Consider the following 14,548-nt stretch of genomic DNA (forward strand, 5'->3'; position numbering starts at 1 on the left):
AATTTTTTTTCCTGGTCTCCCCTGCTGAAAATTGTCAAGACAGCGGACTAGCCCTGGTCTTTAATAATGGCAAGCCAAGAGCGTTAAGAGAGTTCTACGTGGGCTAATGGTCTACTGGCCTAAGACAGCTGGTCTTCAGATGACATTTGCTAACAGCATTAAACAGCATCAGCTGGAAGTACGTATGAGGGACCCTTCTGACATAGTCATCATTAGTCACTCACAGTTTTATAACCAGCAGCTTATAATGGTATCCTCTTATCATCTAAATATTTACCAGTCCTATCAATATGATTTACACATGGCTTCAAAAAGAATTCTGATTTTTAAGTTGGTTATTTAGAAATATGACATACTGACTTATCCTCGTGAATAAAAATACAGATCCTGTTTAAATTCAGGTGTGGTTAAAACCGTAACGAGATACTAATATACGCGTATTATAGTGGCTAAAAAAGACAGAGTAAAATAAAACAAACCAACTGGCCATTTGAAGTGCTGGCTGATAAGGACACAGAACCATTGTAGTTCTCATGTAAACCCTCGGGAAAGCACAATGGGACAGACACTTTGGAAAACAGTTTAGCATTTTCTTAAAATGTCAAACACACTTACCATATGACCCAGCAATCCTACTCCTAGGTATTTACCCAAGTGAGATGAAAAATTATGTCCAAACAAAGAGTCTGTAAGTGAATGTTTATAGCAGATTCATTCATATTGGCCTCAAACAGGAAACCACCCAAATGTCCATTAACTGGTGACTAGATAAACAAAGCATGGCCCTTCCTTACCGTGGAATGCCATTCAGCATAAAAAGAACGAACAACAGACACATACAGCAACACAGATGAATCCCAAATTCATTATGCTGACTGACAGAAGCCAGGCTCAAGAGGTTGTACACAGTACGATTCCACTTATATGACTTTCCTGAAAAGGCAGAACCATGAGGGTAGAAAACAAATCAGTGGTTGCTGGGAGTGGGGTGGACTAAAAAGGGGCATAAGGGAACTTTGGGGGGCGGTGATGGAATTATTTTATATATTGATTGTGGTAGCGATGGTTACATGACTGTATGAATTTGTCAAAACTCCCAGAACCCTCACAAGAGTATTTTTTTTGTGTGTAAATTTTACCTCGATCGACCTAAGAAAATAATTCAGTGTGGTAACCTGAAGGTAAATAAGAATTTCAAATATGGATATGCTTTTCTTGGATACCTAAAGATATAAACGAAAGCCTGCAACCTGACTCTCCCTGTGGCAGAGACAGGTTAACTCTGTTGCCAGCTTCAGATCAGGTTAAGGCTACCATGTTACCATGGATACAAGCTATCATTTCCTTTTGTGTGAAACCTCTAACATTAAATTGTGACTCACATGCAAGGCAAGGGGAGACTAAGAAACAACCAGACAAAGTCACCCGAGGCTCTTTCATTTTTCAGAACCCTGCCCTTAAAGTTTCCTCCATGAACTCATGAGAAACCATGGGAAGTCAGTGAACATACCCTTCAGGGATGAAAAGAAGAAAGGTTAGAAACTTTTTGGCTAAACATGAAGGCAACTCTAAAAATTTTATGCTTGTCTTAAGGCTGTTAAGACTGTTTATATTCTTGTTTGTTGCAGAAATAATTTCCCCTATATGGATTGCTAAAGCAATGACATATGAGAGACCAGCCCTCTCCTCTATCTGTTGACTTGCCTGGGAGACGATGCTTTTCTGATTTATAAAGTGGACAGAGGGCAGATTGAGGGTGGGTTTTAAAGTCAGGAGAACTCTTTGCAGTGGGGCTCAAACTGGCAAGTTGTGGGGATTCGCTCAAAGCGGGTAAGGTAGAAAGATGACTCTTAAATGAGCACATATATTTAAAAACTATATTAAAGATGTGTTGCCACAGTGATCGCCGTGCATCCAGCTAACCACTAGTGAAAATGGAAATCATAACTGCTGCCTTTGCACTAGTGCTTTCCGCGTGCTAAGGAGGTGCTACACGGACCCCCTAGGGCATCACCTCTCCCCACACCCTGCCCTGCCCTTTATGATCCAAGAATCCTAAACAACCCAGAGCTCCCCGGAGGCACCAGGTGAGTTCTTGCCTCTGTGCCTTTGTCCATTCGTTCCTCCATTCAACAAATATTGAATTGTGTCCCCCCAAATTTATATGGTGATGTTCTAAAGCCTGTACTTCAGAATGCAAGCTTATTTGGAAACAGGGTCACGGCAGATGTCATTAGTTAAGACGAGGTCATACAGGAATAGTGTGGGCCCCTTAATCCTATACAAATTGTGACCTTATAAAAAGGGGAAATTGGGACACAGGCACACACGCGGGGAGAAGGCCATCTGAAGACGAAGGCAGAAAGCAGGGTGATGCATCTACAAGCCAAGGAAGGACAAAGCTTGCCAGCAAACCTGAGGAGGAAAGGGGAAAGTCCGGAGCAGACTCTCCCTCGCCGCCCACAGAGGGACCAACCCTACCAGCACCCTGCTCTTGCACTTCTAGGTCCAGAACTTTCTGTGGTTTAAACCAAACCAGAACAAACCAAAACAAACTCCCAAACAAAATTCCCCCCAAAACAAAGCAAACACAGTAAAGTACATTTCCTACGGACAAGGAGATTCTGCAAATGTATGAGAAGCCGCGAGAACGGAACTGCTCCTTTAAGGGGCTGGAGCTCCGTGGGGATGCACAGCGGGGCTCCAGTGTGGACCGGGGCGGGGCGCTGACACCCCGCATGCTTCTTTCTGATTGGCTAGCTCACCCTCGCCTCCTGACTTCTTTCAGATTTGAATCTTCAACCAGCTTAAAGGTTTTTTTTTTTTTATATAACATCTTTATTGGAGTATAATTGCTTTACAATGTTGTGTTAGTTTCTGCTGTATAACAAAGTGAATCAGCTATACGTATACATATGTCCCCATATCCCCTCCCTCTTGCGTCTCCCTCCCACCCTCCCTATCCCACCCCTCCAGGCGGTCACAAAGCACCGAGCTGGTCTCCCTGTGCTATGCAGCTGCTTCCCACTAGCTATCTATTTTACATTTGGTAGTATAAAGACGCAGACGTTGAGAATGGACTTGAGGACATGGGGAGGGGGAGGGTCAGCTGGGACGAAGTGAGAGAGTGGTATGGACTTATATATACAGCTTAAAAGTTTATATCGACTTTTCATGCAACCAGAGTCATCTTTCCTGGAGGAAAAGAGGGCCCGACGCATAAGGTATGAGAGACGGCGGACGCTCCTCCTCCTGGCAAGGGCGCCACTCACCCCCAACGTGCGGACAGATGGACAAGCCCCGGGAGCTCCCGGCGGCAGCTGTTAACACCGATTTCCAAGTGCGGGGGGCCTGAGCCCCGCCTGTAATGACACTTTCCTGGCTGGGTCTGACCTCTGAATCTCGCTGATTTGTCTAACACACACTGTGAGCATCAGCGAGTTAGGACTCAAAGCCAAGACGCCAAAATGGCTTTTAAATGGCAGGAGATGTTTAAGACAGAATTTCTGTGACTTGGTCATTAACTTGTTTGTATCCCGATCCACGCTTTCTTACATCCCTTCCTCTCAATTATTTTTTCCCTGCTTGGCGGAGGTTTTAGCCGCAGCAGTTACCTCTAATCATCGCGACACTTTTGTAGGCAATTCAGGCTCCTGCTCTTAGAGAGCAGTCAATATCGGTGGGGGAATTCGAAAAAATTATCCTACTCACTATACAATTGCCCATCACCTTGCTTATATTTTCCTTGTTTATAGAGAACAATCTTTTTTTCCAGAAAAGAGTGGTTAGATTTATATACTCAGAGGAGTAATACAAATAACCATGTGTGATGATAATTCAGGCTATATTATTCTAAGATAATTCACACACCTTAAGAGTATCACGTATCAGTCAATGTTTTCAGATATAAACCCAGCTATGACTCTTTGATTCTGCCCTCTGCTGTCAGTGCCCAGTCTTTTTCCACCCCCTCAAGCCCTCATTTCCCACAGTCCACGTTCCTTCTGCTTCCTCCAAAGCCCACAGCTTCTATCTCTTTCTTACATGAGCTGGAAAGACCCAGCTTTAACGTGAGTGTGCCAGGATGAAGCCTGTCGATCTTTAACAAAAGCAGAGCTGCTGGCCTGTTTCTGAAGTTACCTATCGCCCCAAATTTTAGTGCTTCATCCACCCCATCAACAAACATTTCTGAAATACACAGTGTGTTCAGAGAACCGGTCTACATCCTAAGTATCATCCAAGATGAGAAATGGAAATAATACAGTTTACGTATTCATCTATCTCAAAAACAAACTCGCCACGCTTCTGTAGAAATCAGTCTGCCTGCTTTTAAGTTGAGAAGTTCTAAGATTACAGAACACTGGTGTCACAACTGGCAAGGATTTTCTGACCGTTTGCCATGAGGCTAAATTTTATATACGGAGCTTGCAAACTCCTAGCTTCTCTTCCTTTGCTTCCCACTTCGAGGGTGTAGCGCTTCAACCTATTTCTTTAGTGTGGCTTCTCCCCTGACCCTCCCCTTCCACAGTCATCGGCACTTTCCTGACCTAGCCACTAAGCTTTGCTGCTGTTCTTTTTTCTCCTCCACCTTTCCCAGCAAATAGCCGCCACTGCATACGCACGTCCCTTTCTCTAGAGAACAAAGACACCAATGCGGGCACAGGTACCTGTTGCATGCCTTGCATGGTCTGCTGCAGGAACTGCACCTGCTGGTCCTTGGTCAGGTTTTCTTCCGTTCGAAACAGCTGCTCTTTCTCCTGCTTCAGCAGCTCCACTTCGTTCCTGTAGGCGTCCAGCTGCCACCGGAGGCTGTCGTTCTCTTCTTTAAGCGCGTAGGCCTGGGCGGCCAGGGCTGAGGGGCAAACAGAATGAGTTCAAGTGAGTGACCTTCTCGCTTAGATGGACAGCCTTCAGTGCGAAAGGGATTCTAAACCGGATTCTTAACGTTTGTACCAAACCCAAATGAGCTACCCTGGGGTGCTTTATTTTGCAGCTGGTGAGCATTGCTTCTTTGGGAATTTTTCGCTATTCTATTTGTCCTGTCTTATGTACGATTGTGGGCACAGGATTGACTCCTTCCAAATTCTTGTCTCTTGATCTCTTCCCCGATCCCAGGCTCCCTCTCAGAAACTGATTCGTGTTGCTAGGTGATGAGTGCCCAGAACTCCAGGGAATCATCGTTATCTACCTCGTGGCTGCCCTTTCCCTTTCCGCAGGAAGGCAGGAAGGCAGAACGGCTTAGCTCCTTGGAGGGCCACTTTCTTTCAAATTATCAGCGGCCCCCCAATGGAGGCACGCAGCCGCAGCCGCCCAGGGGAGCTGGGGATTGATCCACACACACACTGTTCCTTCCTGCTCTACTGCCGGGTCAGACTGACTGCATGAGTCAGTTAGTTAGCTAGTTAGTTCCCTCTGACTCCTATCAGAATGCTGACCTGATTCCATCTGCTTCACCAACAGATTCCTACCCTAATACTCCTTCCCGAAACCTGAAATTCTCTATGTGCAGATTCAGAGCTCACTCACATCTCCACCTGACTGAGAAACCGAGACACTTAACTCAGGGTCTTACGCATCTCAAGGCTCCAAAAACAACCGAAATGGAATAGAACAGAGTGAATGGTTCAAAACAAAATTGAGGATGGCGACTCCCTTCCCTAGTTTCCAGCTTACTGCTTGGTGGTCTCTGCAATAATCACAATAGCTTCCGAAGTACTCTCTGTACGATAGACACGGGACCGTGGACTAACTCACATCATCCCCCCATCAAGCCTCTGATGTGGGTGCTGCTCTTACCCACCCCCTCTCTAGAGATGAGAAAAATGAGGCTCAGGGAAGTTAGAGAACTTGTCTGATCCCACAAAGAGAGTAGCGTCAACAGCCTTCAAACCCAGATGGGGCTCCAGAGTCTCTGCTCCCTGTCACTGGAATATTCTGCCAGCCAGATGAGTTTAGTTCATACCAGACTGTTTGAAAAGAACTCCAAATGTTCCCCCTCTACTTTCTCACCAGTTTCCCATGCTTTCTTCCCCCCTCCTTCAGAAAATCCATTCTCTACTTTTGTAAGCAAGAGAAAAGTGAAGATATTTTAAAAGCTTCTTATCAGAAGCTTCTTTAAAGAAGTAACTTCCGGTTGGTAAGGGCATGGCATGGAGTCCCTGTCCAGCAGGTTCTCGGTCCAGGATCATTTCCGCACCCCACACCATATCCAATACCAATCCTAGAGCCAAATCCAGGTCAGCCCCTCAGATGTTCCACCCACACATTACCATGCAATGGTGACAGATCTGTACGGAGGTGCCCTGAAACCCCAGTGAGTTCTCTCCTTAAATATCAACCATCAAATTATGTTAACAGTAGTTTTATAGTTGAGTGTTTTATGGTATTCTACTTTGCAAAATGATTATGTATAGTACACACTGAAATACTAATCAAATAGAACATGCAATTAACCAGAAAATTCCCTACCTCAAACCATCAGGGATCAATTAGTCGACAAGCAGTTACTGCATATGTACTCCATGCCCGAGCCTGTCTGGGCATCTTGGATCACAAGACAAAGAGACAGAGTATGTCTCTTCTCTCAAGGAGCTTGAAATATAATAGAAACCAACATGTTTGAAAGGAACACACTCAAAGCAAGAGAGAAGAGCCTGATGCCTGGCATATAGCAGGCACTCAATAAATGTTGGCTGGCTAAATAAACAAGTGACTAATTTAGTGTCAAGGTTTATTGCAAGAGAATCCATCCTACAGGAATTCAGAGAAGAGAAAGGAAAAGGCAGACTGGATTAATAAAAGAGGGCTTTCGGGCTTCCCTGGTGGCGCAGTGGTTGAGAATCTGCCTGCTAATGCAGGGGACACGGGTTCGAGCCCTGGTCTGGGAGGATCCCACAATGCCACGGAGCAACTGGGCCCGTGCGCCACAACTACTGAGCCTGCGCGTCTGGAGCCTGTGCTCCGCAACAAGAGAGGCCGTGACAGTGAGAGGCCCGCGCACCGCGATGAAGAGTGGCCCCCGCTTGCCACAACTAGAGAAAGCCCTTGCACAGAAATGAAGACGCAACACAGCAAAAATAAATAAATTAATTACTTAAAAAAAGAAAAAGGGCTTTGAAGGGTGAAAGCCCAAGAACTGGGGAAGGGCACCTCACTCAGGGGCAAGAGCAGAAGCAAAGCCCAGAGATGAGAACTGAAGATAGAATATTTGGGGCAGGAAGCAGAGAAGCTTGACCAAAAGGCAAGAGTCTGTCTGGAAGCAGCTGATAGAAAGCTGAGCCACACCGGGTGATGAGAGAGGATGGAGGTTCAGAAGTCAGGCTGGAGAGGTAGGGTCAAATGGGGAGGCCAACTGAGATCCACTGAAGGTGCCCAGGCGGCAGAAGGACGTGATGCAATCGGTGATTTAGGAACATTGGTCTGGCAATGGTGCATGGAATGAACTGGAGGCTGAATAAAGGAAATTTTATTTGGTGTATATGTGTGTGCAAAACAGAGGAACTGCCAATTTTACAGTTTTCAGGGACATAAAATCGGAAATGGGGCTTCCCTGGTGGCGCAGTGGTTGAGAGCCCGCCTGCCGATGCAGGGGACACGGGTTCGTGCCCTGGTCCGGGAAGATCCCACATGCCGCGGAGCGGCTGGGCCCGTGAGCCATGGCCGCTGAGCCTGCGCGTCCGGAGCCTGTGCTCCGCAACGGGAGAGGCCACAAGAGTGAGAGGCCCGCGTACCGCAAAAAAAAAAAAAAAAAAAAACCAATGGGAAACGACCCAGGGTATACCCAGGAGTATGAGCTAGTGCTTTTTCAACACTGCACAGCCCAACTTCAGATCTTGTCCACACCCTGAGGTACCAACTCCTGACAATTCAGTTTACCAACCCCTAAGGAAATGGTTATGAGGCATCATTTAAGAGAGGGATGTTGTAATAGGGCAAAATTACAGAAAATGCAAATGATGGGAAAAGTGTTGGCGCTACAGAAGCACATTACGACATTGAGTAGCATTCAAAGACACTTAAGTCATTTCCTTAGGAAGCTCTATCTGGCCCTTTCTCAATTCAGAGTGGCATTTTTATTGTCATAACTGATAGCAGGTGTTTGTGAAGAAATTGGTTAGTGTGCAGGGATGGAAATCACATTTTCCAGATGCATTGCATGGTCCGCAAGATACGCTGGAATCTGTGTAGCCAAATGCAAGCAGCTGTAAAGCATGTGCCAGCAACGTTTCAGTACATTTTCTGAACAGAAATACATAGAGGGAAGTGCACCATCCGTTATTTTAGGGCTTCTCTTATAAGCCTGTGGGATGGCACTGTTGACATTTCTTATTCTTGGCTTAAGCCGACTGACCACTGTTCCTACCGAGTAGGATGCAGTGTCATTTGCATTTCTGGAATACGAATGGGATATCATCATATAAAAAAAGATTAAAAAACCCCAGCAGCTGTAACTCCATCCCCCCCATCCCCCCCCCAAATCAATACCATAGCCAATCCCATCAACGTTTTTATAATTGGGGCATATAACTGATTTACATTCCTTATTAAATAATTTCAAGCTTGATAGTTGCAAAGGAAATGTTGGTTACTCATGTGGCAGCAAAGTGGTTTTCTTCTAAAGGGTGAGAAATTATGTATTGACTCCACTTAACTTGTGGTCACCTATCTGTAAACAGTATTCAGCATCATCCACCCCTCAGATGAAGCTTCCTGGAAGAAGCTAGATTCGTTTCTTGGACCAGAGCTCTAAAGGAAACAAAATCCTAATAATTTCTAACTTAACATCATTTCTCAGTGTACTCAAAATTCAGAAACTTAAAAGGACCACCCTTTCATTTCTCTCTATCATTCTTTCTAGGACACTGTATCAAAGTAAACAGTTTCGAACAACGTATAATCAAGCTTCTGTGATAAAACTGACCCCTGAGAGACAGCACAACGAATCCACTGTTCAAACAAGAAGGATTAAAAATAAACAATGGTATGCATCTTTTTGTAGGAATCCCTGTGGACTGCACTGTGTTCCAATAAATAGAATATTTAGCTAACACGTGGATTACCAATTTTCAATAAAATTTTTTAAAAAGGATACAGTGAAGGCACTTTAAATGTAAACTATTCTGAACACAACTGAATTTTCCTTTGGTGATTTTAAAGGCACTGCTGAATCCAGGGATGCCTCTGGATTATCATTCACTCATTCACCAATCAGCTATTCATAGTGAAGCCATGTGAGGAGAGCTGTGGCCTCCACGAGGGCAAGGCCAGTGCGGGCATCAGTTTATACTTGCTTAGGACCTTAGGAAAATTCTGTTACAGGGATTTTCTGATTGGATCAAAACCAAAACGACAACGCTGAAAAAACTCTGCTAAACAAGATTAAATTCCATTTCAGAACTTAGCACTAGGCTACTAAAATGACCAAAGTGTATATAAATTGATCCAAAGATTAAATTGTACTGCTGAAGAAGAGGCTTAAAGGCATTACGGCACCTTGCTGCACCCTTGACTAGATCCTATATAAACCATTAGTCTTTGTATTAATCATGGTCAGAGTGACCTCCTCCTCTGTCTCTTCCATTACTTACGGTGTTTCCCTGGGAACAGATAATGGCATGCTTACCTTCTTTAAGTAAATACTCTGCTGAAAGCCTTGAAATCTCTCGCTTAGCACCCTGAGCCAGCCTCAGAAAAATAATTAGCCCTATATGAAAATGTGTAAGCTATTTTGGGTTACGTCCCTGTAAGCTGACAGTATGTTAATGTCTCTTCCATGCTCAGGCAAGATGCAACTAAATAATCAAACACTTTAACATACTGTTTCTAACAATATCTGAATTTCTCGAAAACTGTTTGTCTTGGTGTCGTTGGGGGGGGGGTCCCCCCTCCACTTTGCCAGATGTCCTCCTGAGATGCTGGGAGGACGCTGCCCAGCTGCGCATTTCCTCCCTACGCGCAAAGAATGTCTTTTTCAAGGTTTCCATCGGCTGCTGCCCAGAAAGGCACTTGTGCTGAAAGGTCCAGAACCCAGGACGACTGGATGGGTCTGAGACCTGGAAGACATGGCCACCACATCAGCGCGCCTTCCAGCCCCCATGGCCTGGGCACCTAGGGACCGTCCCCAGGCTCCATCTGCCTTCCTGCATTCTGCTCTTCCTCCGGCAGGGTGCCTGGGGTGGGGGGCCCAGTGGCGCTGCTGCGGCACAGACCGCACACTGTGTCGTGCTTCTCTCTGTTTAGTGAAGCTTGTTCCTGAGAGGTGACTGGCCCAGGGGCTGCCATCTGACTGGTTCTCACCGATGCAGCGTGAGGGGGGCGTGAGGTGTGCCTTCTGCTCAATCCCTTGTTATCTTCCTGCTGCCGGAGTCGGCCTGGGTCTCTGAGTCATCATTTGGAGGAAAGGTGCCCACAGACCAAGAATATCTGCTTTGGACTCTAGTGTGCCCAAGAAATGAACTTTTTTTTTTGGTAAAGACACTTGAAGATTTGGAACTTATTTGTAAAACAGCTGGCCTTACTCTAACCCAGAGTTTCCCAAATATTGGCTTGAATCAGAAATTCCTGGTGGGTGTGCTAAACACGTATCTCTGGGCCCCTTCCCCAGTTTCCAATGGGGTATGTCTGGGACGCAGCCTAAGAATCTGCATTCCTCCAAGCTCCGAGTGGTGCTGATGCTGCCAGGGCCGAGACACACTTGGTGAGCGGCAGCTCAGGCCACGGCCGCTTCTATCCCCCGGCTTCTGAACTGGAGCTACAATTGGCTTGTTTGAACAAATACGTCTGACGGCACCACAGGCTCAGCTTGGCATTCTGCTTCCATTCCTCGACCTTCTGAATGAGCCTCAGCCCCATGTGCTGCACCTGTGAAGGCAGTCCCGTCCCAGCCCTGTCTCCATGCCCCAGCCACCTCCTTACGGAGGGAGGGGGAAATCTGGGCAAAAGGTACAGTCACTGCTGTTTTCCTTCCCTGTTTTCCCCCAATAACAGTAGCAGTAGCAGCAGGAGTAGCTGTAGTCATAGGAATAGTAACAGTGGTAGTAATAGCTAACAATTTTGTGTGCCAGGCAATGTTTGCACAATCTCCTTTCACCTTCACAAAAACATGACATAGTAAATACAACTATTATTTTTATTTTCCAAGTGATGGGACTGAGTTTGAGAGGTGTGGAGGTTTGCACAGGTGGCTGGAGGTGCAGGGTTTATCCTCCGCAAGGGGGACTCCAGAACCTACACTCCCCGACGTGATGGCACTGGGGTGGCCCCTCGCAGGTAAGCACTGCAGCTCGAGCACGAAGGAAACCAGGGACCCTGCTGTGGGACCTGATCAGCTCCTAACAGAGGCAAACATTCCCTTGCTGGGTCTTTTTGGGGACTGTTCTGCAGGAGAAGGGCTCCACTACGGAGGCAGAGAGGATAAGCCCATTTTAAAACGAACACACATAGATCTTCTGCAGGAGGAGTCTGGGAATGAGCCATACAGAAGTTAAACTCAGGCTCCTGGAGCCTTGAGGCCTGACTTGATCCGCTCAGGGATCCCGCCTTCTATGCTGTGTCCCCCTCCTCTGAAATGGCTTCACTGAGACCACCGACCACTGAGCTCCTGGGCCTCGGCCGGTTATTAAGGCTCCATGAATTGACCATAAGTGCGTGGGTTTATTTCTGGGCTTTCTATCCTGTTTAAATCCTATTCCATTGATCTAGATGTCTGTTGCTGTGCCAGTCCATACTGTTTTGATGACTGCAGCTTTGTAGTATAGTCTGAAGTGAGGGAGCCTGATTCCTTCGGCTCTGTTCTTCTGGAGAAAACTCTAATTTGAAAAGATACATGTACCCAATGTTTACAGCAACACTATTCACAACAGCTAAGACATGGAAGCAACTTAAGTGTCCATCAACAGATGAAAGGATAAAGAAGATGTGGCACATATATACAATGGAATATTACTCAGCCATAAACAAGAAATATTGCCCGTTTGCGGCAACATGGGTGGACCTAGAGATTCTCATACTACATGAAGTAAGTCAGACAGAGAAAGACAAATATCATATAACACTTATATGTGGAATCTAAAAAAATGATACAAATGAACTTACTGACAAAACAGAAGTAGACTCACAGACATAGAAAACTTATGGTTACAAAAGGGTAAAGGGAGAGGAATAAATTAGGAGTTTAGGATTAAAATATACACACTACTATATATAAAATAGATAACCAACAAAGACCTACTGTATAGCACAGGGAACTATATTCAACATCTTATAATAACCTATAGTGGAAAAGAGTCTATAAAAAAGAATGGATATATATATATTATAACTGATTCACTTTGCTGTACAACTGAAACTAACACAACATTGTAAATCAATTATATTTCAATAAAATTTTTTTATAAAAGGCTCTATGAAGAGAGCCGTGTCCAAGGACTCTGCCTGGTCTCAGGAGTCCCAAAGGACCAGTGTTCCAGTGCCTACCCCACCCAACTCCTCTATGTTCTGCTTTTCTAGGTGTCCTGTGCCTTCAGCTGGAGTAAAGGCAGTGAAAACCCTCTTCCACAGATTCCCCAGGGTCTGAATAGGCTCAGGAAGGCCCAGGACAAACATCAGATGACCCTCAGGTGACCAGACAAAGCACGGGGTCCTTGGAATGCTGTCATGTCGGTGCCCCCAGCGTCCAGGCACAGAGCTGGAGAGCATCAGAGACGCCTGCTGCAGTCTCTTGCTAGACAGCCTATCGTGGTCCGGATGAACTATAATCAATCTGTTTTCCAGCAACACCTGTATCGCCACTGAAGCAGCGATCTTCCTCCAACTGCTGGCGGAAATTCCTTCAGCTACGGTTTTGCAGGATTATTATTATTACAACTTAGCACTGACATAACATTTTCTATTTGTAGTGTGTATTATAGTCTGCGCATTAGCTATGATTAGGGAGAGCTCACCAGAAGCACAATGCAGGGTCTATTTCCATCTTTGTGTGAGGCCAGTGGAATAAGGGTAATTTCGAGAGTGCAGGTAAGCTGGATCTCGTTATTATAATGGCTTAAATGCGCGTCTGCGGGCACAACCGGCAGCAGGTGACTCAGGAAAAGAAAATCCTCTGTCACCCTGTCCACAGAGCTCCTCCTCAGGAAGCGGTCTGCACCGGTGGCCGTGACCGTGCGGTGCCTCTGGGCCACTGACGCTGCTAAGAATTCACCGCATTCACGCCTTACCGCTTTTCCATTGATGTTATTATATCTAATACCTCCCCCAACTCTCTCATTGTCCTTGGAGGAAAGTAAGTGAAGGAAAGAGGCATGCTCGCTTCTTCCAACAGCAGGGTGTCTGCCATTTAAAAGGTTGCAGGATGCTCTGCTGGGTGAGGGATGCCCTGAGAGTCCTCAGGGAAGCACAGCTGCAGTGAGTCCCGCAAACGTTGGCTCAGAGCCTGCTCTAGGCAAGCACACCCGCCTGACTTCGGGGGCTCCACGCCCAGCGATGGGGAAAACGATATAGGTATGAACGTGCGGAGGCCGCATCCCTCCTCTCCCCACCACGAGCCGTGGTGGTCAGACCGAGGAAGAGACTGGGAAAAGAAAGCTGGGGGTGGGTGAGGTTCCTTTCTGAAGAAGGCGGGGCTGGGCCTTGAAGTCAGGCTTACACTGTGAAAAGCTGCAAGGAGTGGGGTGGGGCCGTCCCATGGTGAGGACTGCTTTCCCAAAGGACCCTGCCGACTCCAGAAGGAGCCAGTGCCCAGGAGACAGGGCAAGATGGGTGCAGGGAGGAGGGGAGGCTGGGTTGCTAAGGGCCCGACGACTCGGGTCGTGGCGGTAGACACATCCAGAAGGGCACTTCCGCCCAACTCTCGTTTTTTTTTGTTTGTTTTGTTTTTGCTTACCCTTCAGTTTTCTTTTTCACTTGCAGTCCCCATTCCGATTTCCAAGATGCAGGTACAGTTTTTTCTCTCTGAAAGCTTTAGAGAGTCTTTTTTAGGGCCATCCGACTTAGACCAGGATACATCACAGAATGACACAGGTCTTCAGGAACAGTGCCCCCTCCCTGGCGGTGTTCCCCCCTCACAGACGGCACACCTCTCCGGGGGACCGTGCTCCACCCTCACTAGTGGCTGGTCTCATCCAAACAGAGTAGCTTTAAACAGCAACCCTTCCCCCGAAGGCATTACTCCTCTATTTCTCCTCTGGCTGCAATGCCAGGGCCGGGCCGACACCTTTCTCTCCTCCCAACTGGCAGATTTCCTTCCCTTTTAACAAATGGTCACTTCCAATTTCCTTCAAGGAAACTTCCCCTCAAGGAGTGATGTTTTTCTACTCCTTCTAAACCCCTACACACACACACACACACACACACACACTCTCTCTCTCTCTCTCTCTCTCCCTCTTTCTCTAACAGTTGGTTTCTACTACATAAAACATATCCCTCTGAAATGTGCAGCGGAGGTCAGCCCACACCTGAAGTGTGTTCTCAGTCCTAGGCATTGCCCTTTGCAAGGAAGAGTGACATTTCCCACAAAGCTTTTCTTTTAAGACACCAAATACTTGGGATAACA

General features: G+C 46.4%; 1 protein-coding gene across 5 annotated transcripts in view; it reads right to left on the reverse strand.

Moving 5' to 3' along the window:
- The window catches only part of ENOX1 (ecto-NOX disulfide-thiol exchanger 1), a 590,187-nt gene that overhangs the window by 90,687 nt on the left and 484,952 nt on the right, over positions 1 to 14,548 (reverse strand). For all 5 annotated transcript variants that reach the window (XM_024755644.1, XM_024755643.1, XM_024755640.1 and 2 more), the window contains one exon: positions 4,668 to 4,852. In XM_024755644.1, the coding sequence (XP_024611412.1) occupies positions 4,668 to 4,852 (185 nt within the window). The remainder of the gene's footprint in view (positions 1 to 4,667; positions 4,853 to 14,548) is intronic.

Source organism: Neophocaena asiaeorientalis, unplaced genomic scaffold (assembly GCF_003031525.2).
Source record: "Neophocaena asiaeorientalis asiaeorientalis breed wild unplaced genomic scaffold, Neophocaena_asiaeorientalis_V1.1 scaffold59, whole genome shotgun sequence".
In the NCBI taxonomy this organism is placed as follows: domain Eukaryota; kingdom Metazoa; phylum Chordata; class Mammalia; order Artiodactyla; family Phocoenidae; genus Neophocaena; species Neophocaena asiaeorientalis.